Source organism: Natator depressus, chromosome 9 (genome assembly GCF_965152275.1).
Source record: "Natator depressus isolate rNatDep1 chromosome 9, rNatDep2.hap1, whole genome shotgun sequence".
NCBI classification, from domain to species: Eukaryota; Metazoa; Chordata; order Testudines; family Cheloniidae; genus Natator; species Natator depressus.
This window is the reverse complement of record NC_134242.1, coordinates 60,515,841-60,543,760: the sequence shown is the minus strand read 5'-3', so window position 1 is coordinate 60,543,760 and position 27,920 is coordinate 60,515,841. Positions and strand designations below refer to the sequence as shown.

General features: G+C 51.2%; 2 protein-coding genes across 2 annotated transcripts; both read right to left on the bottom strand.

The window, feature by feature from the left end:
• Positions 1-143: 143 nt before the first annotated feature.
• On the bottom strand, positions 144-12,012 carry SLC25A14 (solute carrier family 25 member 14). Its single transcript, XM_074964350.1, has 9 exons — positions 11,788-12,012; positions 10,295-10,442; positions 9,123-9,217; positions 7,442-7,527; positions 6,523-6,618; positions 3,890-4,014; positions 2,646-2,781; positions 1,998-2,078; positions 144-464 (listed from the first exon to the last, which is right to left on the bottom strand). Exons 1-9 carry the CDS (start codon positions 11,849-11,851, stop codon positions 423-425), a joined length of 873 nt encoding a protein of 290 aa, XP_074820451.1. The 5' UTR covers positions 11,852-12,012; the 3' UTR covers positions 144-422.
• A 3,000-nt stretch (positions 12,013-15,012) lies between these two features.
• On the bottom strand, positions 15,013-26,869 carry RBMX2 (RNA binding motif protein X-linked 2). The gene is made up of 6 exons (XM_074963070.1): positions 26,771-26,869; positions 26,056-26,171; positions 22,375-22,426; positions 21,972-22,101; positions 19,328-19,508; positions 15,013-16,411 (listed from the first exon to the last, which is right to left on the bottom strand). The coding sequence occupies exons 1-6, from the start codon at positions 26,773-26,775 to the stop codon at positions 15,951-15,953; spliced, it is 945 nt and encodes a 314-aa protein (XP_074819171.1). The 5' UTR covers positions 26,776-26,869; the 3' UTR covers positions 15,013-15,950.
• Positions 26,870-27,920: the final 1,051 nt, after the last annotated feature.

Sequence of the window (27,920 nt, the reverse complement as noted above, 5' to 3'; positions counted from 1 at the left end):
GGCAGTCGAGATGGGGAGCACTAGGACCCTGCAGCAGCAGCTGCTGCAGGGACGCAGCACTGCTCGGAAGAGGCACCCAGGGAGGTGCATGCGGGCAGCAAGTGCGCCGGGCAGGGGGACACCCAGCCCCAAAGCTCTGAATATTGCTGGTGCCAAGGCACTACGTGGAGATATAACTCGCCGCCCCTGGGTACAGTTAATACTTCCCCTAGAACACACAACCTCTTCCTCCGGCCTCCACTCCGCTGCAGGCAGGATGTGCTCCAAGGACCAGACGTTCAGTGGACTGCGGGTCCCAATCCACGCATGCCAAGACATCAAGACACAGGGAGGTGAAATGAGTGAAAAAGGGGGCGGCAACTTCAGGCTGCTCATTCCCAACTGCACGTCTTGGAGGCTGTGCCCGTGGATTGGAGGCAGCCCTAGAACGGAAGTCGCTTCAACTGCTCATATGTGATAAAAAACTGGGGGGCATGTCAAGGAATGGGGCCAACGTGCTCGTGCAGCCCTCCCGCCCCACACAGGCTCCTGAGCGCTCCAGTTGCTGCTGACCAAAGCCCACATGCAGCAGGAAAGCCAGAGCAGCTCCACCCTCACAGCCAGCATGGAAATCATCACTGAGCTCCAGTGTCAGTCACTCCAAGGAGCTCCCTGGCACTCCACACAGGACCACGTCCTGCAGCTGTCTCAGAGAGATCCTACAGGTGGCAGCTGCAGACAACTCCCTGGAGCCAGGGCTCGCTGGGGCATTCTGAGAAGCCACTGAGGAGGAAAGTGCACTGAGACTTTCAGCTCTACTGGTCATGATTGGTAAACAAACTGCTGTGGCTGACTCTTATTTTGGCAGCTATGTCTGAATGGAGTAGGGCTGCCCCCAGCAGGTAGGAGTTTGTACTCTAGAGCAGTGCTACTCAAAGTGGTGGTCCACAGACCAGGGCCAGTTCGCGAGCCATCAGCTGCCGGTCTGCGCGCACATTGGGGAAAAAAATTGCCGGTCCCCCACATCAGATTGCTTGAGAAGCACTGTTCTACAGTACACTTGGTTACAGAACAGGTTAGTCCTGTTGGCCCCATTCCTAGCCACATGCCCACAGAAGGACGGAAAATCTGCAAGAAAGTCTGGCGGAATTTCTCCTACAGTAATGTGAGGGGTTACCACAATACAGCTAAACGCGCACACATGGCAAGGCCGCACTACCACTTCCAAGAGGAAAATATCACCAGAAGCCTTCCTTTAGGGGGCACTACAGCTAGAAGCAGCCTGCACATGGGGAGGGGGAGTGGTCAAATCCCATGGAAGCCCAGCAGAGGGAAGTCTCTAACCCTCCCAAACAGCTGGGACAGGATAGAGGGCTCACTCAGGGCTCAGTTGGCCGCCTCTGCCTCTCCAGTATATGTGCTTTCCACACTGGGAGGATACATTTTTCAGAAAAGTAAAAAAGGGTCCAATACAAGGCTTGAGGTACAGGATAACTGCAAACAGTGCCTCTTCCGATCACCTGTCCCATGCATCCCAAGGCTTTCCCCAGACTTCATCCCAAAAGCAGGGGCCTGCCCAGAGACTGCCGGCCCCAAAGGGCTCAGAGCAGATATGGGGACCCTCAAACCAAGCAGCTCAGGGTGCTCACTGTAATGAAGGTTTCCTTACAATTATGAAGCCACAGCAGAACTCCCTCCTCTGGCGACACAAGTGGGACAAAAGGACTAGCCACTCAGCAGACTACATTAGAAGCTACAATGCACCCCCTGCTGGTTTCTTGGTCATGCAGTAGGCTGCAGCTGCATTGTATCCTGCACGATCACTGTCCATGAAGGGCAGGGAGTACATCTGAGTGCGCCATTGCAAGGAAGACAGAGCCATGACTTGATTTGGTTAATGAGGCTAATGGTGCCTGACTAGAGCGAGAACCCTGTCTGCTTTGTGTAGTTCTTTCTGTCCTGGACTTTCTCCTGCTAGCCGCACCCACGCTGTCACCCAGTCACTCTTTCAAGGATACAATGATATTCCAAGGGCCAAGCCGGAGCCAGTTGGGCCAGAACCCTTTATAGAGTGCAAAGAAGCCCTCACTCTTCCATGTCTGGAGAAGAGAGAGACAGAGTGACCATGAGATGCTCCCCAAGTGCACAATGAAACAGGGTGGTTTCCGCTAAAATGACTCCAGTAGCGTCCTAGTTGCTCTTGCCTATTCCTGAAGAGACAGACATGGTCTCCCCTCCCTACATACAATGTAGCACCCTTCAGTACAGAACAACTCCAGTCTAACTGGCTGGTGCAAGGCAAGATGTTCTTCTCAAAGCTCTGCTCTTGGAATTAGTTTGGGGCAGTTCTGTGTTATACAGGAGGTCAGACTAGAGGACGCAATGGTCCCTTCTGGCCTTGGAATCTATGAATAAGATCTTGGGCTGTCCCTGCTCTGACTGTCTCTCCCCCAACTCCCAGAGTCCCATCTCACAGGAGCAGGCCCAGGGGGCAGCTCCTCAAGTCCATGTTCATTGCACTGCAAGACACTTCCGGAGAAGAATGCTCCACGGCTGGTGCCTTTTGCTGCGAGGATCAGAGTCACATGTGACATCAGAACCGGCTCAGGCTCAGCTGGGCCCTGATGGCTGTAACCCCACTTGCCCAACACTATCTGGCTTCTTACCTTTACTAGACCATCCAATGTGCCTTTGTAGAGCTCCACAGTCCCCACTATTGCCCTCTGGTTCATCATCCGTGTTCGCACCACGTCCACTGGGTTGGAGGCGATGGCTCCGGCCAGCCCACATGTAAAACTGGAACTAAATGCATCAAAGCATTAGAGGCTGCTCCGGGCCGGCTGGTGACATGCCTCACACACACCCGAGGGCACAGGGAGAGCGCTCTCCACGAGAACATAGTGCAGCTAACTTTTTTTGCTCCATCTGTTCTCATGCTGTCTGTTGCCATTCAGAAACCCATGGTGCAGACAAGATGCACATGCCATCACTCCGGCAGGAGGAGCACATTCATCATTGCAACCATCTCCTAAATCCAAGCCCCAGAGGTTGTAATCCCCCATGGGGCTTGGGGAGATTTCAAGCCTCTCCTAAACCTGGACTCAGGGACAAGCTGCAGTTTCTTGCCATGACGCACTGAGATCTGCCAAGGGCTGTGGCACTGTAGTCATAGCTGGTGGTTTTTGGAAGCCTGCGGGGACTGAATTCAAGGACTGGGTGCAGGGCTGGTATTGGGGATGCTTCCTCAGAGTGAGTGCTGCAAGAGCAGAAGACCAACACTGAGAATGGCAGCGGGAGTAGAGCGGAGCAAAGGCAACCATCTTGCTACTCCCCTCCCTTTTCCTTGCTCTCACTGTATCCTGCTGAATTCCTCCCTCCAGCTACGTGGTGCAAACTCAGCGGTTGCCCCACAGCACCCCCAGCTAAGAAACCCTGACAAAAGAATCATCTCACTGAACCACTCTGCAGCAACAGCCTAGAATCAGAAGCCAGGGCAGGGGAGGAATGGGGAATAAAGTAGCTAGGAATGCAGCAGCTCATGTCACATGCTCTACAGAATTCCTGTTCCCCAACCCCCTTCACCTCTCCTCCTGTAAGTCCCACTGGATTCTAGCTGGGAGACCTGCACCACATGCCACCCTACTGCCCACATGCCAGGCAGCTGAACTGCTGTGGAACTGCTCTCTGTAGACCCCCAAGAAGTGGATGTCACTGCAGAGCTGTAGTCCTTGCCCCCTCGATAGGATCTAGCCAAGCTGCTGATATTGCATTCAGCATAATCAGGAACTGGTCAAGGGTTAACCCCACAGGCTGCACTGCATAATTACATCCTGCCCTTCTCCAGTAGGACTGACTGGCAACACCTATCCCCCCGGATCCAAAGAGAGCAGAGGGGATTGCAGATACTCACACGAAGTGGGCAAGGATTGTATCCCCCATGAACCCTGAGAGGATCAGGTGCTTCTTGGTGATGTCGTAAACCGGCAGCTCCACTCCAACCACAATGGCAGCTCTCTGCGCCGTGGGGACTACACCCTACCAAACATAAGCACTCAATTTACCACTGGAGGCAGGGCCCCATCCCTCCTAGACACTCTGAAAAGCCCTCCCACAGCAGTCAGCCCTGCAGCCCATGACCATGCCTTCTGGCCGCCTCCCCTAGTTCACCAGCTGCACTTGCCCTTGGATAAGGGAAGCCCACTGTCTCTTGGTTTTACTTCCAGAGCCCTCCTCCCTTTGGGCATGACTCCCCATCCTGGTTTTAGAGAGTTATGCTCCCTCCACCCTGACATCACTTCACTAAGGACATGAACTGTGTGTCCTGCCACTCTGTCCCCTGGCCTGTAGCCTGGCTGGATCAGGCTCCTCACCTGCCCCCAGAGACCCCAGCTGAAGCCCTTAAATCACTCAACTTCTCCCACTGGGCAGCACCTAACAAAACTAGATGCCAGCGTAGATTAACCAGAGACAAGATGCAGTTATGCAGGGGCCACATCCTCCCTGTCAGCATGGCAAGGAGCTGCTAGGACCCCAGTCTCTTTTGCACCACGGCCTATGATCTGGGAGTCCAACCTGGCAGAAGGTTGCTCTGGCCTGAGAACAGATTACAAAACAGCTGCAGGAAACAAGAGTAAGTTAGAAAGAGCCACCTGAACTGACTGCGAAGCAACCCTCAAGGAGGCCAAACAGGTGACCCATTTGCACAACAACGGACGAGAAATTCCTGGGTCAGAGAAAAACCATGGGCAATGGACTGGAGAAGGAGAAAGGACAGTGATGGCTGCCTCTTCTGGGCACTGTAGAGAAGTGTAAGGACATTAATGTCCTGGATGCCACTCTCTCACCCAAAGGAAAACCCTTTGGCCTGCAGATGCTGGGGGAATTCTTCAGTATATCCAGCTGGCAAACAGGCCAATGAGAAGATGTGGCCCTCAGACCACACCAATCCGCAGTGACCTGAGGGAGGTTGATTTAAGAATCCCATTGCCCGTCCCTCAAGAGCTGTTTCATGTCTATCCTCTTCCCTATCTTCTTCGGCTTCTGTGTAACTATTTCCAAACTTGGTCAGCTCCAGCATTAATTCACCTCCACACTACCATTGCTACAATCAGTATGACAGGCTGAGGCTGCACAAGCAGGCTCACCTCAGCATGAAGGAGAGGTGGCAGGAGGGGACCAGGGCATGCCAGCTTTTAGACCAGGAGAGTGAGCTGGGGCCAGGGCTAGCACGCACCCACTTGTGACTGACCTGACTGTGTACTGTATCCTGCCTGCAGCACGTGTCCGTGAGACAGATGTTTTCCTTTCTTTTCTATCCTCTCTTCCCCTCTCGTGTGCGTTTGTCTAGAGAGCAGGAATAATCTTAACAGTAACCGCTGAGCCAAAACCAGCAGCGGAGATACTCCTTACCCTGCCCCTCCCTTCCAGCCCAGGAGGCTCTGGAGTAAGTGAGAGATTTAGGGACAAGTATCTTCCCTCTGAAGGATTGTACTGAATACAAGGCACAGATAAAGGGGAATGCTCCATTTGGGAAAGCCATCTGACTTGGGAATCCCAGTACTGGAGCTCTCTCCAGTTTGGGTTTGCTGGTTCAAGTTCATGGAAGGATTTCTATGGCGAGGTCACTATAGTAAAAGAAGGCCAAAGCGTCTTACCACAAACCCCAAGCAGTGCAGCTAACTCCTCAATGCACTAACAGTAACAAGTGGGCTCTAATGCATCTTAGCACCTTTAAGCTCAAGATCCTGTCTTCCCAATCCACCCTTCCACCAGTCACCAGGAAGCTGCCATCCTGCTGTCATTCATACACACACAGGGCAGATTCCAGGCAACAAGGGATAGGGGGGTCTCAGGCTGGACATGAGGCAGAGCTGAGGCTGGTGCAGAACATTAACTGTGGATTTTCTCGCCTTTAAACAACTTGTGTCTTTAAACTGAAGTGTTCTGGTGAGGACATTCAAGGGAAACACTTGCTGACATTGAGAACTCCTCCCCTGACAGCGTGCTCAGCCTCAGGCTTCTGTGAGGACGCCACAAGCTATTCTGCTGAGCTCTGCAGACTCTTCCTCACTAACCTCACAAGGGCGTTCAAAACCCACTGAGAGATACCCAGGCTGAGTCATCTTCAAGAGGTGAGCTAGGGGGAGGAACAAGGAGTCCTGCAGGCAGAAGCCAACTGCTGGACCCTGCTCTGCCTGTTAACTATTCTGCAGCTGTACATTCTGGGAAAGGGGCAGGTTTTGGAAGACTGGACTCTGTGCATGAGGGGACCTGCCCCATTCACATCCTGCTTGTGTTCCAATCCAACACATACGCAGAGTGACCTTAGCCACAGTTTCCCCATGGACAGCAGACAAAACAGCAAGCCTGCTCCTGTCCTTGGCCTGGTCACTCTCCAGATGCTTCACTTACGCCAAGGGATAGCAGCACACCGGGATCAGAAGGTGAACTCATCACCTGGCTTTAGTCAGAAAATGGCAGTTGAGGAAGCAGTTTACTATTCTGCTGCCTGAGTAGAAAGGACTCTCAGCAGTGGGTGCTTACCCTCCAGAGCCCCCGCGTGCCTTCCTGCTGGTAGATATCAATGAAGCTGCCAATCATGCCCCCCTGGAATAAGCTGCCTTGAGCCTGCATTCGAATCTGAAATGAGGGGACAGATTCCATCAGGCAGCAGTGGCTGCCAAGCAGAGTTATGTTAACATACAGATTCAGCTCCCACCTAGGACGGGAGAAATAGCCAAGTATAGCGGAGTAACATCCAACTGCCCAGTGGAAGAGTTATTCAGGGGCCAGGAAAGTGCATTTGGAGGAATGGCTAGCAGGTTGCAGCACCATGAAAGTGACAATGGACTGGAGAGGGCAGGACCTTATAGGACTAGCTAATGGATCTCAGTGCTCAGAGGTTAGACAAAGAACAAAGCAAGGGAGGCAATTTTTTTTTTTTTTTTTAAACAGAGGCTGAGCCCCATGTGAATTCAATCAAGAGAGACTCCCACAGATGAGGCCCCCTAGACCTAGCACCAGGACAAAGAATAGGCCAGGCTGGGCTCTGCTGTCACTCTGCAGGACTGGAGTAACAGGGGGCTACAGATCAGAATGGAGGTGCATCACCAGAGCTGTGTGTAGTGGCCATGGGGAGAAGGCTTGTGGCATGCCTGACTACTGGCCAGCACTCTTAGTCCTTTGCACAGTTCACCCAGTGCTGGGGCTCCAGAGCATCTTTCACCACAGAGCTCAGCAGCTGCATTTTCCAACTCCTTCCTGAACTGGGCTGTGGCTCCCTCATATTACCTCTCTCCTTCACTCCCCCAACCAAGGTAGTGCTTTCTTTCTACACCCAAGCCAAAGCCTGGCAAGTGGCTTGGAGGGCAATCCGCTCCAGCTGGAAGAAAGGAAAGAATCAGCTTAATCATATCAGGACCTGGCCCACCAGGGATGGTCCCTCAAAACAGGCACCTCTTACCTTCAGCACATCTGTCGGGTTGGCCAGCGTGGACGAGATCACCCCTGAAACCACCCCACAGATCATGTTGATTAGCAGCGTCTCATCTGCAATCAGGCAGGGGGAAAGAAGGTCAGAGCCCAGAGATGGTGATTCAGGGACCTACCAGAGAAACTGAAAAGCTTTGGGAAGAAAGGATGGAAAAGTCCAGCTGCCAATGCAGAGAGCGAAGCTGTGGGGTGCAGAGACTAACCAATTACTGTAAGCTGTTGGCAAACCTGTCCCCTAGATGCCAGGGCCCAAAGGCAGTGGCAGGGATGTTGGGGCTTCAGCATCTCCTCTATTCTGCAGAGGAGAAGGCAGTCTCTGAACTCAGAGCCTGGCAGAGAGAGAGAGAAGCAGATTGCCAAGCACCTCATTTCTAGACACAATTATCTGTAATTTCAACCTCCCCGATGGCACTGTGAGCTGATTTCATGGGCGCTGGGTTTGCAAATGATTTTTTGGGTCATCCAGTGCTGCAGAGCTTTGAGCTGGAATCCTTAGCAGCTGCATCCGAAACACACAGAGGACAGAGACTGGACAGCCCAGACAGAGTGGGTTAGGAGCAATTAGTTCAGAAGGAAAAGCCTCCAGGCCCAGAGTTAGAGCAGTGGTTATGCTGGGAAAGGGCAATGGTACTGACCGCAGCACTCTCCAGAGGAGACCAGGCCACTGGCAGCCCCAGCCCTGTAGGGAAACAAACATTTAGAACACAGTACCAAGCTGGAAGTGCTGCATCAGCAAATGGAAACAGACAACTTGTGACCCAATTCACATTCCACGGAGTCAGATGCAAGGAAGGACCATCACTTGTGAGTTAGGGCAGCACCTGGGACTGCATTCTATCCCAGGCTTGCTGCATGGCTGTGGCAAGTCCTTCCTCATCAGTAACTCAGGGGCCCACCTCTTGAGGTGGCGACTGCGAATCAAATCCATCAGGATTTGTCAAATGCTCAGAGCTCCTTGAGAGAAGCTGCACTGGATTTTTATTGCTTCAGTATGCAGGTGGGGAGAATGGAGATCCTGTGGCCTGCCCCAAAGCAGCCAGGAAAGCACATCTCAGGACTGTTCACACATGCCCAGCTCTGGAGGAAGGGAGAAGGCACGGAACTAAGGGGACGATAAGCTCTGAGCAAAAGCAATGGCACTGGGGCTCAAAGCCTCTGGAATGGAGATGGGAAAGGTTAGTTAACCAAGCCTTAAACTGCTGCTGCACAGGGCAGTCCCTGGGGTTGGGATTGTGGGAGTGGGGGCTTTGTCCTGAAGGCAGCTGGGAAACTGGAATGATAAATAAGAATCAGATACTTTGAGGAAGGTGAGGTGCTATCCAGGCCTCAATGCTGCAACGGCAAAATGGGGATAATCCTTCCTTTCCCCACCCTTTTTTCTGTTTAGATGGGAAGCACTTGGAGGCAGGGCCTGCCTCTCAAGTGAGTCCGAGCGGCAACCAGCACATTGGGACCTCTATCAGCTATCCCCAGTGTTGGGACAGCAGGAAATGGAACACAACTCAGCTTCTTTAGGATTCAGCAGCTGGGCCGGGTAGAGAAGGGAAAGAACTGAGAAATGGAATGGGTGGGGGGCTGGCCTCAAGATTTCATACTGTGCCATTTGTGACAGTTCCAGAGACATCTCAACATGACGCTTCACTGACACTGACCTTCTAAGCGATCTACAAACAGCCGCTTCAGGCTCTGGTAAATGCCAATTTTTATGGTCCCATAAGATGCCTGTCTCAGCAATGCAGGAGCAATCCTGCAAGGACAAATAAACACAAGATCTGGTTACACACTGCAAGGCCCACCAGCACCACTGTGCCCCTGGAGGCTCCAGCACAGCTCATTCCCCTCAAATACAAGCTCATGTAACACGCACACCTGTTGTGGGCTCCCGTGCACCTGACAGGCACAGTTCAGCAAGGGAGCTCAGCATCACAATACCTCCATGGATTCTGAGAACAGGCCAAGACTGGAACAGCAGAGGATACTGTATGGTAAGGGATAAGCCCTTCAGCAGGGTGAGCTCATACAGACCCTGCCTGCACTGCAAGTGGCTCATGGCAGAATTACTAGTTCAAAGCTTATTGGGTGCCAAACTCAACCCGTCCGAACATGAAGAAAAGGAGAAGCCTGGACCTGCTTGTCCACATTCTAGTGCCTGACACATAACTGTTTTGAAGGGGCTTGTACAAGACACTCAACAAGGAGACAGAGTTACCCCCTACTTCCCCACCTTTATGTCACTGTTATACGCAGAGCAGCTCCCAAGAAGTGGTCAGCTATCACACCCACATGCCTAACACCAATGAGAGAGCAAAGTGCTGTCTGAGAAGTACGACTTTGCACAATATCTTGGCATGGCACAGGGATGGACTGGCAACACATCTCCAAAGGAGCCAGACCCAAATATGTTTAGACTATAGCAGCCAAGCAGTCTTTTGGAGAAGGAGCAAAGAAGATGGCCTGCCTCCCTCCCCCTCTCCTCTGAGACTTCCTGGGTCTTTATTTGGATATTTGAGACCCATACATCATCTTGGGACACTGACCAAACATACCAGCCACTGGAGAGTCCAAGGACTAGAAAGAGTTCCACCTAGACTTGCAGCGACAGGCCGTGTTCCCAGGCTTTTTAACCAACATCAGTCGAACGTTCAGTCGAAAAGATGTGGCGGTGGCTCAGTGTGAGAAAAGGGAAAGCACATGGCCACAGGTCAGACTGTAGCCCTCTCCCCGAAGGGTGCAGCAGGACAATGTGCATCGGGTAGGAGACTCTGCACACATAGGATATCAAGCAGAGAGCCTTTTGCTGGGAAAAGGAGGCATCAGACCTTACCCAGAATAGAGAGCCAGAATCCCCTCCTCCTTGTAGATGCGGAACAAGGCATGGAACATGCCCCGGTACTTGATCTCTCGGAAGCGAGCATCAATGCTTTGACCTTGCACTTGGAGGCGCGTTTTGGTGAGGTCCACAGGAAAGGTCCCTACAAATGGAGAAAAGCTCCAGTCAGGCTGCAGTCCCTGCAAGGTGATGGGGAACAGCGTCCCAGGAAACAGACTAGCACCCTCAAGAGTACAACCACCAGTCAGGTCTCCAGCACCCACAGGGCTCAAATAAGTCTCTTATGTTAAAGAGCTCAAACAGACTGAACAGAGTAAAGTCGCACAGAGAGGCTGCCTCCCATCCCACCTCCTTTGTGCCCCTGGGACAAGGACAGGCACTTTATACTAAAAGACCAGAACCAATCATTGTGATGGTCAGACTGGCTTCCTGCACAACACCAGCCAGACAATTTCACCCAGTGATTTTTGTGTTGAAACTAACAATCTGTGGGTAAACTAGAGCAGATCTTTTTAGAAAGAGAGATCCAGCCTTGACTGAAAGACTGTGGTATGGAATTCATCTTTGGAAAGTTGGCCCTATGGCTAATTGTGTTTACTGTAAAAATGTGCCCCTCAATTCCAGTCCAAGTTTATCTAGCTTTCAGACACTAGAGCAGGGGTAGGCAACCTATGGCACGCATGCCAAAGGCAGCACGCAAGCTGATTTTCAGTGGCACTCACACTGCCCGGGTCCTGGCCACAGGTCCAGGGGGCTCTGCATTTTAATTTAAATTTTAAATGAAGCTTCTTAAACATTTTAGAAACCTTATTTACCTTATATACGACACTAGTTTAGTTATATATTATAAACTTATAGAAAGAGACCTCTAAAAACATTAACATGTATTACTGGCATGCGAAACCTTAAATTAGAGTGAATAAATGAAGATTCCGCAGGCCACTTCTGAAAGGTTGCTGACCCCTGCACTAGCGTGTGGTGTCCCGATGGTCTCAGGGACGAGCTACAGAGATCCTGCTCCTGCAGGCGGCCGCGGGAAGGCAGGTTTGCCAGACCAGGCTCAGGTCGGTCTTGCAGCTCCTCTCTGCGAGCCCATCGCCACGCCCCTGGTCCGCTCTCACTCCCCCAGCAGCGCGGCCGGGGAGCCCAGCTCAGCGCCTCGCCCGCCGTTACCCCGAGCCCTTCCAGCGGGGCCAGGCTGCCGGGAGAATCATAGAATCATAGAATATCAGGGTTGGAAGGGACCCCAGAAGGTCATCTAGTCCAACCCCCTGCTCGAAGCAGGACCAATTCCCAGTTAAATCATCCCAGCCAGGGCTTTGTCAAGCCTGACCTTAAAAACCTCTAAGGAAGGAGATTCTACCACCTCCCTAGGTAACGCATTCCAGTGTTTCACCACCCTCTTAGTGAAAAAGTTTTTCCTAATATCCCCGCCCCCGGCCACAGGCCCGCGGGGTACAGCGCAGGGGCGCGGCCCCGCGCCTCACCGAACTCGGCCACCAGCGAGGCCAGCCCGCCGTAGACGAAGGGTTTCCAGTTCAGCGCGGACATCGCATGGCGGAGCGGGGCCCGGGCCGGGCCGGACACGGGACTTCACGTCACGGCGGCGAGCGCCGGAAACGGACCGGTGACCGGCTGAGGAGGACAGACTCGGCGCGGCGATGGACGCGGGGGGTGGGGTTCCCGCGAGAGAGGCTAGGGGCGGGACTACGGCGTCCTTCGGTCGCGCCTTCTTTACGCACAGCCGCGCGAGCGATGATGCCGGGCAGTGACGTGAGCGACCGCTAGCCAGAGATCAGCAGCGTCGGGCTTGTTGTCCCTTGTTGCAACGGGGGGCAGGGCCACGCGAGGGCCGCCTCTTTCGAGTGGACGGTGCCCCTCGCCCAGCGTCGTGACGCACGGACGCCCATCCCTGCCCAGCGTCGTGACGCACGGACGCTTATCTCGCTCCCCTCTGTGTTGGGGCGGGTTTTACTTTTTTGGCCCAATCAGGCTTGTTACGGGCGGTTGTCCTGGCAACGCGCACGGCGCGACCATGGGCACACTCCGTTTTCTTCTGTGTCCGGGCGGCTCGGGTGGTCCCCGGGCTGGCTGCGCTGCTGCTCCGAATCCGAGGAGTCCCGGCCCCGCTGTGCGCGGCCGGAGGGCGAGTGTGGCGGGAAGCCTCGTTTGCCCATGAGGAAAAGGGGAGAAATCCCGCCCTTCGCCCGCGGAGTCAGCGCCGCGGGGTCAGGCCGGCCTCGCCGCAGCGGCGGCCCACAGAAGCGCGCTGCCCGCCTGCGCAGCGGCAGGTGCGCCCGGCCCAGCCCCTGCGCGGTGTCTCGCCCGGCTCGTGTTGCCGGACTCTTACAGAGCACTAGCTGGTGCAGCCAGGGAACCTCTCCGCCCCAGACAGCAGGGCTAGGCCCGGCGTTTCCGCGCCCGCTCTGATGTCGGGCCGTACCTCGTAAAAATGGTGTTAAATGTGATTCCAATGCCACCCCACCATGGGGCTGAACGTGTCCCTGGGAGACATTGCAACTGCAGCGATGGGAGACTGGCCGTACCTTAGCACAAGCAGGGCCGTCCTTACCCATAAGCAAAGCAGGTAGCTGCATAGGGCGCCAGCTGCATGCTGCTCCAGCCCCTGCTCTGGCTCTTCCCTCCCCGCCCCCACTCCCCTGAGCTTTCTCAATATATGCTTTCTCAATATAAGTTTTAGTTTAAAACAGCTTATTCAATCTAAAGTTTATTATTTTCAGTTTCAAACTGAGTGAAGATAGCAGAAACTTATTTAGCTGCCATTTGCTACAGCAAAACATCTAGATAATCTAGAAACATTTCAAACTCAGGAACAGCATTAAGACCCATAAAGGGCCTGTTAATCCTATCCTTTCTGCCCAGGTGAACAATGCTGGTGGCTCCAGCTGGCCATTGCCCATTGTGACATTAGCTCACAGAAGTCTGCAGGATCCCATAGTGCTGGAAACTGGACCACTATGCAGAGGGACTGTTCAGAATAATAACTGACGAGGTTTGAAGCGATAGGAGAACTTGGCCATTACATGCAGGGTCAGCAGAGGACCGTGCGCTGCCCAGGCCCTGGCCATATAAGCCAGAACAGTGCCTCACTCATCTTGATGGACACTATCTAAGATACTCCTTGATAACAAATGTTGCCATTAGAGTATAAACTATTTCACTGCTTAAAGCAGGGGTCTCAAACACGCAGCCCACTGGGTTATTTCCTGTGGGCCGCCAAGCTCCCCACGCCCCCGGAGTTATTTCCTGTGGGCCACCAAGCTCCCCTCCTCCCGATCCCCCTCCCTCCAGTGCACCGTGTCCCAGCTCCTCTGCCTACCTCCAGGCACTTCCCGACACCAAACAGCTGTTTGGCAGCACTTAGCGCTTTCCAGGGGGGAGGAGTGGAGAGCCGCGCCTCAGGGAAGGAGGCAGGGATTTGGGGAAGGGGTTGGAATAGGGCCAGGGAGGGGGCAGAGTTGGGGTGGGGACTTCGGGGAAGGAGTTGGAATGGGGGTGGAGAAGGGTGGGAAGAGGCGGGGCCTCATGGAAGGGGTGGAGTGGGGGCGGGTCCAGGGGTGGGTGTCAGTGATGCAGCCCTCGGGCCAATATACTAGTCCTCATGTGGCCCTCGTGGTGATTTGAGTTTGAGATCCCTGTCTTAAAGCATGTAAGAAAGGAGAGGGATGATCACAATGTGCAGCTCTGCACAATCTTCTGTGAGTGACAGCTTCTTTCAGCACCACAAGTGCTGGGCTTGGGTGACATCCCCTCCCCCCACTCTAGGAGCCAAATTCCAGGAACCTAGCAGAGCCCAGTGGGGTATCTATTGCCTCCAAAGGGGAGTGAAGCTTGAGAAGCTCAGCAGGGTACGAGTTTGGGTGAGGGGAAACCAAGCCCACAAAAGGCAGCAGAGTCCATGAGTGAATTTGAACCCCATTGAGCGGGAGCTGAGAGAATGCACAATACACTGCAGATGGCATTGTGTGCTAGCACAGCTTGGAAAAGTAAGGACCTAGCATACAGGAACAGCTGGGTGATATTCTCGGGGCTGTGTTATACAGGTGGCCAGACTGGATGGCCATAATGGTACCTTCTGGCATCTAGACATTAGAACACTGCTCAGCAACAGGGTACGGGGACCATGGCAGGTTTTACCATGAGGCAGACTGCATTTCTCTCCCTGCTCTCCAAGGAATACAAGCTGTATTGGGCCTCTTCCCTCAACGGTTTACAGGTAGTGCTTAAGACTGCTTTCAGACCCTTAAAATAAAAACATACAAAGTTAGAATAGTATCTTCCAGTGCTTCGTACAAACTGTCATAGTGACAGGGTGAGCTACACCTCTGATCCCTCCCTGATCTCTGAAGGCACTCTCCTGAAGTCACAGGCCTTTATCTTCATTGAGGTGGACTCTGACAGTTCCCCTAATCCTAGGCCATGCCGTGTGGTTAACCACTCTCTGCATCAACTGGGCTTACCAGCAGGTCTCACCTGGCACCTGCAGGTCCTCCCTTCAGGAGCTTGTGAAAGCACAGAATACAGTGACCCAAAACATTCTCATTTAAAATCAAAAGTATTGTTTAATCTTAACCGTAGGAACAAAGCATAGCATAGTTTTAAAAACAGAAGTCTACATGCATGTCTATCTGACCTAGAGTCCTGGGCAGGCCTACTTCACACCCCGACCGTCTGTTCCCCGATCTTTGAGAGACTGTCTTTGTAAAACCAGCCAAAGTTCTTTGTTCTCAGTTCCCCAGACTCAGGCAGCCCTGCCCCTTTGACAAACTCGCAGGGGATTGGAGGTAGTCAGCCTCTTCTTAAATAAACCCCTTGTATTCATACAGCAAATCCCCTTACTGCAATCAGACACACATATAGAACTAAGTATTGATAAGCAGCCCCAGATTGGTCACACACTCTCTCTCAGGGATGACCTGAAGCAGGCCATTTGTTCAAAGTAGTTTTATTATTCCTAGAATAGTAAAACAGCCATGGATCTGGAGAGAGGAGGTAAGCATTAAGTGACATTTAAAACAGTAAGCTATCCTGACTCCACAATGCAACACTTGGGAATTCATGGCAGTAGCAAATGGCCATGTTAGAATTCCTCAGGTGACATAAATCCAGGTTATATGGACTACTGAAGACACATTCACCACTTGTGTCAGTTTAGGCAGGGAACCCTCACCAACAGAACTGATGACACAGGTTATTTCTGAGAACTACAGGGGCCAGCATGCTCTGCTTGACAACAATGAAGTGGCCAGATAAAGCTCATTATCTGGGAGGCATCTCACTGTTAACATCACAGGGCATTTACTGTAGATTGCAACTTGAGTGTGCGCCCCAGACCCCAGCCAAGACAACAGCAGGAGGGTGCCTGGCTCTCTGATCCTTGAGGAAGGACTGCAGGAACGAGGAGCAGAGATACAAAGCTGATGGAGGAAAATAGGGTGCTATTTCACTGCACTCACAGAGGCACAAATGCTTAGAGTTTAGTAGGAGAGGCTTCGAAGCAAGCTTAGAAATGGATTAAACAGGCGGGGTTTTCCTCCCCCCTCCAATTACTAGCTACCCACAGTATTTCTCCACAGGGAGCACCAGTGGCCTGGAGTACTGCTCAGTCTGCAGCCACAGGACAAGCAGGTCAATAGTGGCTGGAGTCCCGAGAGCTAGACAGCTCTCTTTCCCTGGCATGCTGGTCCCTGGTGCTTCTCTCCCATCGCTCTCTTGATCTAGTGCCTAGACATTCCTCTTGTCTGCTGCTGCGGCCTTCCCCCTTTCTGTTCTTGTCTTCTGCCTTTTCCTCCTTCCAGGCACTGCTCAGACTTTTCTGCTCCTGGTGCCCCTTGTCCCCTCGTCTCTCCACACCTCTCTTGCGACACTGCTCTTGCTCAGGTTCCTCTTCCAGATAAGTCCTGCTTGCATGCTTTCGCCCAGACCCATTCCGGGATTGCTGCCTTGGGTTAGCATATTGGTCATAGGCAGAGTCTTCCTTTTCCTTTTTAATCCAGGCTGTGGGAGGCAGCTCTCCTGCAGGGAGGGCCCTCTTCACACTTTGCAGGTCCCTCCTCTTCTCCTTCTGCTCTCTTTTGCTCTTCACTTTATCTGAAATACAGATTGATCCCTGTGAGAGAGAGACAGACTCATGCAAGCACTGCCTCAGCCTCAACTCCGCATGTTCCATTCACCCTAGAATGTTTTCCTTCCACTATTTCCAGCTCCTGACCACAGAAGGCTCCTAGCCTCCCATGCTGCCTTCACCCATCCTTCCCACCACTCCATGCTATCAGCACCCCTAATCAGGAAGCTCTCCCCCATTCCCTGATTTCACACTGCCCACCCCCCTCCCCCCGTTCCAGACACACACACACAAGCTTCCCAGCTAGGCTGTGCAGTCACCTTTTGATTTTACTTGGTACCATCTGCTGTACCAAGTATCTGAGTGCAGGGATTACTGCAGTCCATCCTTAACACATTTGTACTGGTTTTCTTTAATAAGAATTAAGATATCCACCCAGTGGGTGTGTTTAAGACAGAGATGCTTGACTCCAAGGAGAGGGCTAGATTCCATGTTTAATTAAGGGACATGGGGCAGTGTACTATACAGCCTCCCCACCGTGCATCCATGGCCAAGCTTCCTGGTGTCAGTGGGCATAGAGAGAGAGAGAGAGAGAATGAATAGATCCATTAGGTAGTAACTATACTTTATGTATTTAGTTTTATTGCCACATTCAGCACCAATCAGTGGGAAAATCTGCTTTCCATTAAATCCAATACTGTGCCTGCCCTGCAGTTCTCTTCCTTCGTCATCCTTTCCCTGACTCTCTTCTGTGATCCCTATGCATTCCTTCTCACAGACCTCCCTGTTCCAGCCTCTAAAATGATTAGCAGTTAAATAGTTAATGTTCACACTGAAGCATTAGCACTGGGCTTTAAAGTTGACATTTCAAAAGAGATTAATAGAGAGCCAAAGAGCTCACATCTAAGCCATTGTTTCAGGCTCTCTGCACACTCAGGCAGGTATATCAGCTACACTCAGTAAACATTTTGAAAGTTCCCTGAAGCCATGAGGGCTTAAAAAAACCCCTTACCTTACTTTTTCAATATCATAGATTTTAAGGCCAGAAGGGACTACTATGATCATCTAGTCTGACTTACTGTATAACACAAACCAGAGATCCTCACCCAGTAAACTGTTTCAAGCCCATAAATTGTTTGAACAAGAGCACCTTTTTTAGAAAAGCATCCGGTCTTGATTTAAAGGCTTTCATAGATTCCAAGACCAGAAGTAACTATTGTGATCATGCCATCTGACTTCCTCTATAACACATGCCATGGAAAGGATTCCTGTTTGAACCAGAACATTCAAAACAAAACAAAAAAAACACATCCAGTCTTGATTTAAAAGTTTCCAGTGATACAGAATCCATCATAATCTTTGGTAAATTGTTCCAACGGTTAATTACCCTCACTATAAAAAATTTACACCTTTATTTCCAATAGGAATTTGTCTAGCTTCAACTTCCAGCCACTGGATCTTGTTAGACCTTCATTTGCTACACTGAAGAGCCCATTAGCAAATATTTCTTCCCCATGTAGGTACTTATAGACTAATCAAGTCACCCCTTAGCCTTCTCTCTGTTAAGCTAAATAGTTTGAGTTCCTTGAGTATATCGCTATAAGGCATGCTTTCTAATTCATGGCTCTTCTCTGAACCTTCTCCAATTTATTAATATCCCTTTTGAATTGTGGGCACCAGAATTGGACACAGGATTCCAGCAGTGGTCACACCAGGGCCACACAGAGGTAAAATAACCTCTCTAATCCTACTTGAGTATCCTGTTTATATATCTAATGATCACATTAGCTTTTTAGGCCACAGCATCACACTGGGAGATCAAGTTCAGCTGATTATCCATCATGCTCCCCAGATCTCTCTTGGAGTCACTGCTTTGCAGGATAGAGGCCCCTATCATGTAATTATGGCTTACATTCTTTGTTCCTAGATATATACATTTAGATATATTAAAACACATTGTTTGCTTGTGCCCAGTTTACTAATTGATCCAGATCACTCTGAATCCGTGACCTGTCCTCTTCATTATTTACTACTCCCCCAATTTGTATAATCTGCAAACATTATCAGTGATAATTTGATATTTTCTTCCAGGTCATTGATAAAAAATGTTAAATACCATAGGGCCAAGAACCGATCCTTACAGGGCTTCTTAGAAACACACCTGCTCAATGATTATTCCTCATCTCCAATTATGTTTAGAGACCTATCAGTTAGCCAGCTTTTAATCTATTTAATGCGTACCATGTTAATTTTATATCTGTCTACTTTGTAAATCAAAATGTCATGGTACCAAGTCAAAAGCCTTACAGAAGTCTATATATATTACATGAACACTATTACCTTTATCAACCAAATTTATAATCTCATCAAAAACAGAGTAAAAATGATAGCTTCCTACCATTGGATATGGTTGTGCCTTCTTCTAACTTAAAGAAGTTTAGATTCTGCACAATCTGATTGTGTCAGGCAAGCCATATAAGGCCCACATGATATGTTGAAATGAGACAGGCAAGTACCTCTAAGCTTTAAAATCAGGAACCCAACCCTCTTTCCCCCAAACTAAGGGTAACCCCACTGCTCTCAGGTGAAGCTCTGCAGCCAGCCAGGAGCTTCAACTGAGAACTCTGTGCATAAAGGATCCATCTGGTAAAGCAGCGCGTGCAGGTCAGCTATTACAGCCCCCAGGGTCTGGAAGGCGGGAGGGAAAGGGCGGGGCAAAGAGAGGAGAGGAGAGAGATCCACAGCCAGCAGAATGAGGACAGAATGCAGGACAATGGATTCCCCTAGCAGGATGGCAAAGGACAACCTAGACACCAAGACTATGTCTCCCATACTGTTCCCGTTGGCAAGTGCTTGTTTGTGTTGCTCGATGCCTTGCGGGATTGAGGAGTTCTCGCATGGTGTGTTTCCAGGATTAGGATTCTGGTAGGAACATGCTTTACCTTTGTGCTTTTTCACTGGCACCTCACTGTCTTCTGAGGAAGAGTCAGATGAAGTAGGTGGAGGAGTTTTAGCCCCACAGCCTCTCTCACGTAGGACTTTTGTTACATCATCTATATCCTCAGAGTCCTTTGGAGGTCGATAATTAGCGACATGGTCCACCCGAATTGTCCTTCCTTTTATCTATACAAAGGAAAGGCTGGATTATTAGTAAAGTTGCCAATAAACCCACAAGGCTACAGAAAGTACACAGCACACAGGCGAAAGTCACAGGACTTGGGCTCCAAACCTGAGCTCAAGACCTCCTTCTTTCACACATGATCAGGCTCCCTCTTTGTGATTACATTGGTTGGGGTCCTGTTACAAACCCCTGCCATAGAGAACATGCCCTGCCCCAGGACTCAAAGTAGAGCCATTCAGACACCAGAAGGCCAGATAAATCCAGCGACAGTTTGAAATATCCCCTATCCAAGCATGGGCAGCCATGAGCTCCCCCTATCCCTGCACCCCGCTCTACCACAGCATCAGATGACTATGGGAGACATGTCACCTTCCGTGGCCTTCCACACTTGATAAAATACTCCTAAGTATCAAAAAAGTTATCACTAATACACTGGCAAAATAATGAGTGACCCCTCAGTGCTGTGAGCAAGAGGGCTTTGCAAAGAAGAGTATCCAGCCAGAGCCCAAAAGCCAGGGGAACACTCCTGGGACAGTCATGTCAGAGGGGTTTCCTTGTACAGAGAAATAAGATGCCACCAAGAAGCGTAAAAGGGGAGGTGGGTCCTAACCCCTGGAGTTGGACAAGAACCAATATATATGTTAGGGCAGGGGTCCCCAATGCGGTGCCTGCAGGTGCCATAGCACCTGCCAGGGCATTTTTGTGCGCCCGCAGGACACCCCGCCGCCGAAATGCTGCCGAGAAGCGTTGCCGTTTCTTGGCAGCATTTCGGCGGCGACGCTTCTTCCTGCTGCCGCTTTTCGGCAGCAGCATTTCGGCAGCGGGGTGTTTAGCGCCCGCCACAGTCTTCTTGGAATAGCAATATGCTATTCCCACAAGAAAGGTTGGGGACCACTGCGTTAGGAAGAAACAAGAAGCAGAGAGGGAGAATCTGCATTCCTAGACCTCAAAGAGAGTCTGTAAGACTGACAAAACCACATGTCAGTTCCAAGGCCCAGGATATAGCAGTTTTTGTGAAGCAGGGTTGCAATGACACTCAGAGTAGGTGTGGTACTGGTTTGGAGAATGAGTAGGTCCATGACCAGAAAGAAACCTCATGACTCTCACTGGGACTAGGGCCAAAGTTGTATGAGGCAGTGGGTGCCAACAGGAGTCCAATGTGCCCATTGATAGAGGGGGTGTCAGCAGCAGCTGGCTCACAAAAGCTTTAGAAACACTAGCAGACACAAGGAGGAGGTTTATCAAGGAGATTGAGAGCTGCTCTGCTTAAGGACAGTCGCAGTAATCAGGGAACAGCAACATTAGTGTGATCAGAGCACTGAGCACTGTACTTCTGCTGATGGAATCAGCTGTTTGGAACTGTGGCCTGGGGAAGCTCCTGCCTCACAGTGATTTTTTGGAGGCACATTTTATTCCACATGTTGATAAGATGTTCAGAAAGATCTTATCAGATGTCAACAGCATTCTCCTTGGAGAGCAAAAATATCTTTTGCTGAAGAGTTCAAGCCTAAAAACAGGGGTTAAATATGGAAGTGCCTTCTCTGCCAGAACCCTAGCACATTCTGGGGCAAGTGAAAGGTTCAAGGGATAAGGTCACAGGTCCTGTTTTGCAGTATTGTCTGCCTGCAAAATGAGCCTCTTTAGTCAGTGAACTTCAGTGTGGCGTTTAGAGACAAACTGACTCCTCCACTCCTGTTATTTCCTATAACCACTTTGCACGACCCACATATACACTTTTTTGTGAACAATTCTCTTTCAGTTATATACACTGTTGAGTACTTCTCCTTCCCCACCCCCTTTGGGGCATTTCTGTCCCCACCCCAGATCTGTTCCCTGTAACTTAGAAGCTGCCACCTCCCTTGTGCGTCCCAGCAGCGGCGGGGGGCACTGAAAAGAAGCCACCTCTGACCCTAGTACTGGGAGGCTTCAATGTGGTAGGGAGGAGGAAGGAGCCTGCTTTCACAGCAGGAGCAGAGAGACTGGACAGGATCCTCCTTCCAGGTCACATTGTGGGGCATCGTAAGGCCAGCTGTACAAAAGGCTGATGCTAAGGTCGGGAGAGGGATAAATGCCTGGGATCAGACACAAGCTCCCTTCACAATTCTACTCACTCCATCTTCTTCTCCATACCTGAGCTGCCCTAGGTGGGTAGCTGGAGAGATCCCTTTGCGAGTTACAGAGGAAGCTGCACACTGGAGGAAACAGCTCTGAAGGTTGGATCCAGCCCATGTGCCATATTGGACGTCTCTGCTCTTGTGGCACTAATATACTGCTGTAATTCCCTCTGCACACACTATGGGAGCCACAAATGCTTCTAACTGTGCACCCTTGGACATGAAAAGAATGGTGAACTGGAGCTCTGCGTGCCCTCATGTCATAGCACATAACAGCCCTGTACTAGCAGCCAATCTGGGCACAGACAGGGCTTTTTTTAAAGGCAGGTCTCTCTTCTTTGACATACCAACCTTGATCCCATTAAAGTTGTCAACAGCAAGTATGGTGCTTCTCTGATCTTCATAGCAAATAAAACAGAAACCTTTGGATTTTCCAGTCTTTTTATCTCGCACAAGATTAATGTTCACAATTTCTCCATATCTAGAAAGAAAAAAAGTGTAGTCACAAATGCTTAGTCTTAGCACCAAAGGCCAGGGAAATGACAATTCCATGGAAAACCTAATAGGAAAAGTGCAACAGAGAAGGAAAAGTCACCAGCCCTCAAGATTCATCCTGCAATGATGGGGGGTGAGGAGGGAGGGGCGGTCTCTGAGAGGCCACGTGTCATGCAGTATCAAGGCATAACACCAACCATTTGGCCTCATGCTGCAACCCTGCTAAACTACTGAGAATGAGAAATGAAATTCCACTTACTGTGAAAACACGCAGATGATATCACCTTCTGTCAACTCATAGGGGAGACCTCCTGCAGAGAAGGAAACAGGTGTTATGCTGCTCAACTGAATAGGACTGTAGTGCAGCCTTTCTTCCTGGCCTTGTGGATTACCATGCCAATCTCCTCAACCCAATATGCCTCTCCTCTGGCTCCCATACTCTAAGCAACAATTCTTCAAATATTCAAGTCACTTGATTTATTCAGAACAATATCATAATGCTGAAGAAGTTCTACAGAACTTTCTTAAATGCATAAAACAATCTTAATTTAGACCCAGGACTGGAAATTAACACTAGAGACATGGAGAAATTTGGATTAACCTCATTATACAGATATCAGATTTTTAGAAGTACTCAAAACTCAACGCTTTTAATTCGTTTGAAAATCTAATTCCCAAGGGTGGGGACTGAGCACTTGAAAATCTGGTCCAGTATATGCAACATGGACAAGTTAAGGTTGATTTTACAGCTTTAACTTTGCATTTCCTGATGGGGGTGTTTGATTTTGTATCCTCAATGTTTCTGCTGATGCAAGTTTTTCATTTAGTTTGTTTTTTTAGAAAACAGTTAGGAAAAAGGGTTATCCCCTTATGGTAACACTACGGAATAGAAGAATTATATTCTGTAGATTTCTTTAGGCATTAATCTTCACCACTTCTTGATACATAGTTACAGCACTATCTCTTCAAGCTTTTGTTTCTTCAACAGCACCCCAAGAAGTTAGGCAAATTATTTAGAGAGTAATGTGACATTTCATCCTCACAACCCCCCAGTAAAAGTATTCCTCACTGGGGATTTATTCACAGAGTGTGTGAACTTCAGACATTTTGTTACCTGAAGACCAAGAAAGCCCGATTTTCCTTTTGAAAAGAGACACCGTAAGCCTGAATTGCTTTGAAACTAATTTAAAATACTTCAATTTTCTGAGTGAGCCTCCTTTAATAGTACACCCAGGCCTTTAGAAGTGGTTACTTGTTTCTGCTTTCCTCATCACGTTTAGGAGGATTTTATGGACCTTTCCTTCAGCCTTCCTGCAACCGTTCCTCTCTGTGCACACCCCTGCCTGTAGCTTTATTGCTGCTGTTATAGCAGAGCAAGGGGCAGAGCATGCATATGAGCAATGCCATTGTTCTAGTGTAGGAAAAAGACACTGCACTGTGTGTTTAAGTGCAATGAGAAGACAAGGATACAAAGGGAAAGAGTAGAGAACAAAACATAATAGTCAGTGGATCTGTGCTATGCCTTAACTTTTAAACATGTTTTGGGAGGTATCCCTTCAGTGTTCTAGACCCCCAAGGGGTCCCACTCTTCCTCAAGGATAGGCCACATGGCCTCAACGCCTCCAAGACTCAAACCTCTGGGCTCCAGCAGTCCTGTTTCCCTTCCCCCACTCCCATGAGTGTTGCCCAGCAAATCCAACTGAACTAGACTCCTGTTCAAGAGACTTTTCCCCTGTTCAGGGATCAATGCATCTCAGCAAGTATTTGCAGAAACACTAGGCTACCTTTCAAAACAGAGTAGGGTTTATTAGTCAACTGAAACACAGCATCAGGAAGTCTGTAGGTTAGCGAAGAGAAGCAAAGGTTAAGACATAGTCCATAATGGCCAATGCCATGTTTCCCTTGAGCCACGCTGCTAGAAGTCATCTTGGTTTCCTTTCTCTGCCTGTCCCTTTGTCTTAGGTCCAGGAGAACCTGCTGTCTCTCTCTGAGCCCAGTACTTCTTACCACCTACTGTAACTTCCCCACATTGTCTTCCCAGCTAAGCTGGGAGCCTCCCATTGATAGCTGTCAACTGTTCAGTCACTGGGGTTTCCATTGTCTTAGTCAACTGATATGAGTTGGTCCCAGCCAGTCCTGAACAACCCATTCATGACACCCCATACAGTTACATGACAAAACACCTCAGGTCTCCTGCTCTTTCCACTCAGGGCATGCATCACTGAGGGTAGGTCTTCACTACCAATGTTAAAGCACTGCTGTGGCAGCACTTTAGCATGGATGTGTAGTCGCGGCACCAGCGCTGGGAGAGAGCTCTCCCAGTACTGTAAAAAAAACCACCCCCACGAGGGGAGCGTGGCTCCCAGTGCGGCTGCACTGTCTACACTGCCACTTTACAGCGCTGAAACTTGCATCGCTCAGGAGGGTGTTTTTTCATACCCCTGGGCAAGAAAGTTTCAGTGCTATAAAGAGGCAGTGTAGACAAGGCTTGAGAAAAGAGGGAAACTAAGATGCATATTAGAATCATAAAAATATTACCAACATTCCCACACTTGTCATGGTACAAACAAATATTTTCCATTGAAAGTGTTATTTTCATTATTAATAGTAATAATATTTGTATTATGGCAGTGTGTAAGGATCCCAGTCATAGACCAGGACCCCACTGTGACAGGTACTCTACAGACACAGGACAAAAAGACAGTAACTGTCCCCAATTTAACACAAGACAAGAGACAACAGATGGACAAAATAAACAAATGGGGGAGAATTAGATAAACTTCCTTGGAAAATTATTCATAAGTGAGAACTAGGAGTTAAACTGAAAGTGACCTTACAACCTTACCCACAGAGTTAGTTACATTAACAATCCATTCAACTACAGGGCATGATGTTAGCAGATAGATGATGGGGTGTACACTGCTAATGAGGGTAGTAAAATAATTTGCCAGCCAGAAGAAAGGGTACTTGGACTGTGTGGAGGATGCACAGGCTAGTTAAACAGCTGGAACTGTAATTGCTTAAGGGACTTGTATACTAATCTTCAGTTATGCAGGGTTCAGTTTACAGATAAGTTAGAGTTGTAGATGTTCAGTTTAAGTCAATGGGAGCCACAGGAGTGCCCACTCTGAAAAATCAGGGCCTTGGGGTATGTGTCCTCACTGTCCTAAGAGCTAGCCCTGCGTAGAGAGGTACCTGCAGGACATACAGGTAGCTGAGTGGAAGTTCCTCTTGTGAATAGCAACTATTAAGGAAGCCAAGCCGTCTGCATGACACACACAGAGAGATGTGCAGAGAGTTGGAGGTTATTACACCTTCTGAGAGAGCAGAAAGAACATCCTGCAGCAGAGACTGGCTATACTGCAAAAAGGACAGAATGGGGAAATGCTATTTTATCTCAAATAGAAAAAACCCAACTGTGAATACCAGCCTTTTACCAGCCAATGCAGGCTGAATGGATGAAGAAAAACCAGTGGCAGTTGGCAACATGTGGATAAGAGAAGTGGTTCAAGATCAGGAATCCAGAGCTAGAGGAACAGAAGAGATTACACTTTCACAGCAGCAGGGAAACATGCCCATCATGACAGCATGTCCAAATATAAAGTCCATAACCTGAACCTGGGAGAGCTAGGAAAGAGTCCTGAAGTCCTGGGAAAGAAAGAAATTCTAGAGCTCCTTATTCCTGAGTCTCTTTGGGCCTAAAGCATATCAAGACTGCATGATCCATCCCCTGAGCAACATACCAGAGAGGAAGACCCTGGGCGTCCTTGCACCCACAACATGTTCTCTCAGAGCCTCTCAACAGAGACTGACATTGTTACAGCACACAGCAACAGTGAAATCGACTTCACTTGGTGCTCAGCCTCCAGAGCTGACTCACAGAGGTCATGGTACAGGACCTGGGGGAACCAGCACCAAGACTGCTGTACCAAGTACATACCCACAAAGATCCAGGCACTATCACTGTACTCTGCATGCCAGGACACCTTCTCCTGTACGCCCAGCTCAGCCTCCCGTTGATTCAGCTCATTGATCAGTTTCACCTTCGTCAGGGGGCTTCAGGGCAAAGGCCAAACAGTTACCAAGGTATGGACATCTCCCTGTCCAATGCCTACCTCCACACACAGCCCTTCCACCCCCTCATACAGTCAGCCACAAACACCCCCTGTATCCCCTATGCAGCTCCCTGCCCCGCACATATCCCCATGCAGCCCCCCTCATGAACAGCCCCCACCCATATCCCCTATGCAGTCACCAGCCCCCCACATATCCCTATGCAGCCCCCACAAACAGCCTCTGCCCCCACATATCCCCCTGCAGCCAACCACAAACAGGCCCCATTCCACCTATGTAGCCTCCCAGACCCCCACATATCCCCCATGCAACCACCTCCAAACAGCCCCCATACTCCCTATGCTGTCTCTCTCCCCCCAAACAGCCCCTGTATCCCCCATGCAGCTCCCTGCCCCCCACATATCCCTATGCAGCCCCCACAAACAGCCCCCCTGAACCCCCTAGATAGCCTCCCACCCCCACATACGCCTCAAACAGCCCCTATAATCCCCTACGCAGCCCCCTGCCCACGCAGCCCCCACAAACAGCCCCCCGTAACCCCACAAGCGGCCCCACCGGGAGAGCGGGCCCCTCAAACCTACTTCATCGTGGTAACTACAAGGCCCCCAGATCTCGCGCACGCGCACTTCCCAGGGAGCTCGCCCGGGACGCGAGACCGCGCGCACCCGGCGGTAAGCCCCGCCCCTGGGCCGAGCTGCGCGCGGCCCTGTTCGTAGCCACTTGCTGGGTGGGGGAGGGGAGCTGCTGGGGCGGCAGGGGGCGGAGCGAAAAGGGGGCCGTTGAACCCGAGCGGTTTTCTGCCGGCCTCTCCTCGACCCTAGGGGGTGGGGGCCCGGACTGGCTCGGCTCCGCTCCTCAGCGCGTTGGGAGCGCTGCGCTAGCGGGAGCTGCGTCCCCAGGGCCCGCCCGGGGCCAGCCATCGCCGACCGGAGGTCACGGCGCCGGCAAGGGCTGAGCGCCGCAGCGCCTGTCGGCCGCGCTGCCCGAAGCCTGCGCCGTAGGCACGGCTAAGCAGGGCGCAGGGGGCCCAAGGGCTGTGCGCCTAGAGGGCTGCGAGCGGATTGCGGGGCTGGGTGTCTAGAGGGTGTGGGGGGATGGTGGGTGTCTGGCTCAGGGAGGCAAGAGACTCAGGGTCCCCGGGGGAGGCAGAGGGGGTTGCGCGGGGGGGGGGCTCGGGGTCCCCGGGGGAGGCAGAGCGGATTGCGCGGGGGGCTCGGGGTCCCCGGGGGAGGCAGAGCGGATTGCGCGGGGGGTCCCCGGGGGAGGCAGAGCGGATTGCGCGGGGGGGGGGCTCGGGGTCCCCGGGGGAGGCAGAGCGGGTTGCGCGGGGGGGGGGGCTCGGGGTCCCCGGGGGAGGCAGAGCGGGTTGCGCGGGGGGGGGGGGCTCGGGGTCCCCGGGGGAGGCAGAGCGGGTTGCGCGGGGGGGGGGGGGGCTCGGGGTCCCCGGGGGAGGCAGAGCGGGTTGCGCGGGGGGGGGGGGGGCTCGGGGTCCCCGGGGGAGGCAGAGCGGGTTGTGCGGGGGGGCGGCTCGGGGTCCCCGGGGGAGGCAGAGCGGGTTGTGCGGGGGGGTGGCTCGGGGTCCCCGGGGGAGGCAGAGCGGGTTGTGCGGGGAGGGTGGTTCTGGGGAGGTAGGGCGGTTGCAGTGGTACCCCTGGTTCACTCTCACTCCTACACACCCATGCGGGTACCGGGTGCCCAGCCACAGGGCACAACTAGAATTTGCCTAAGGGG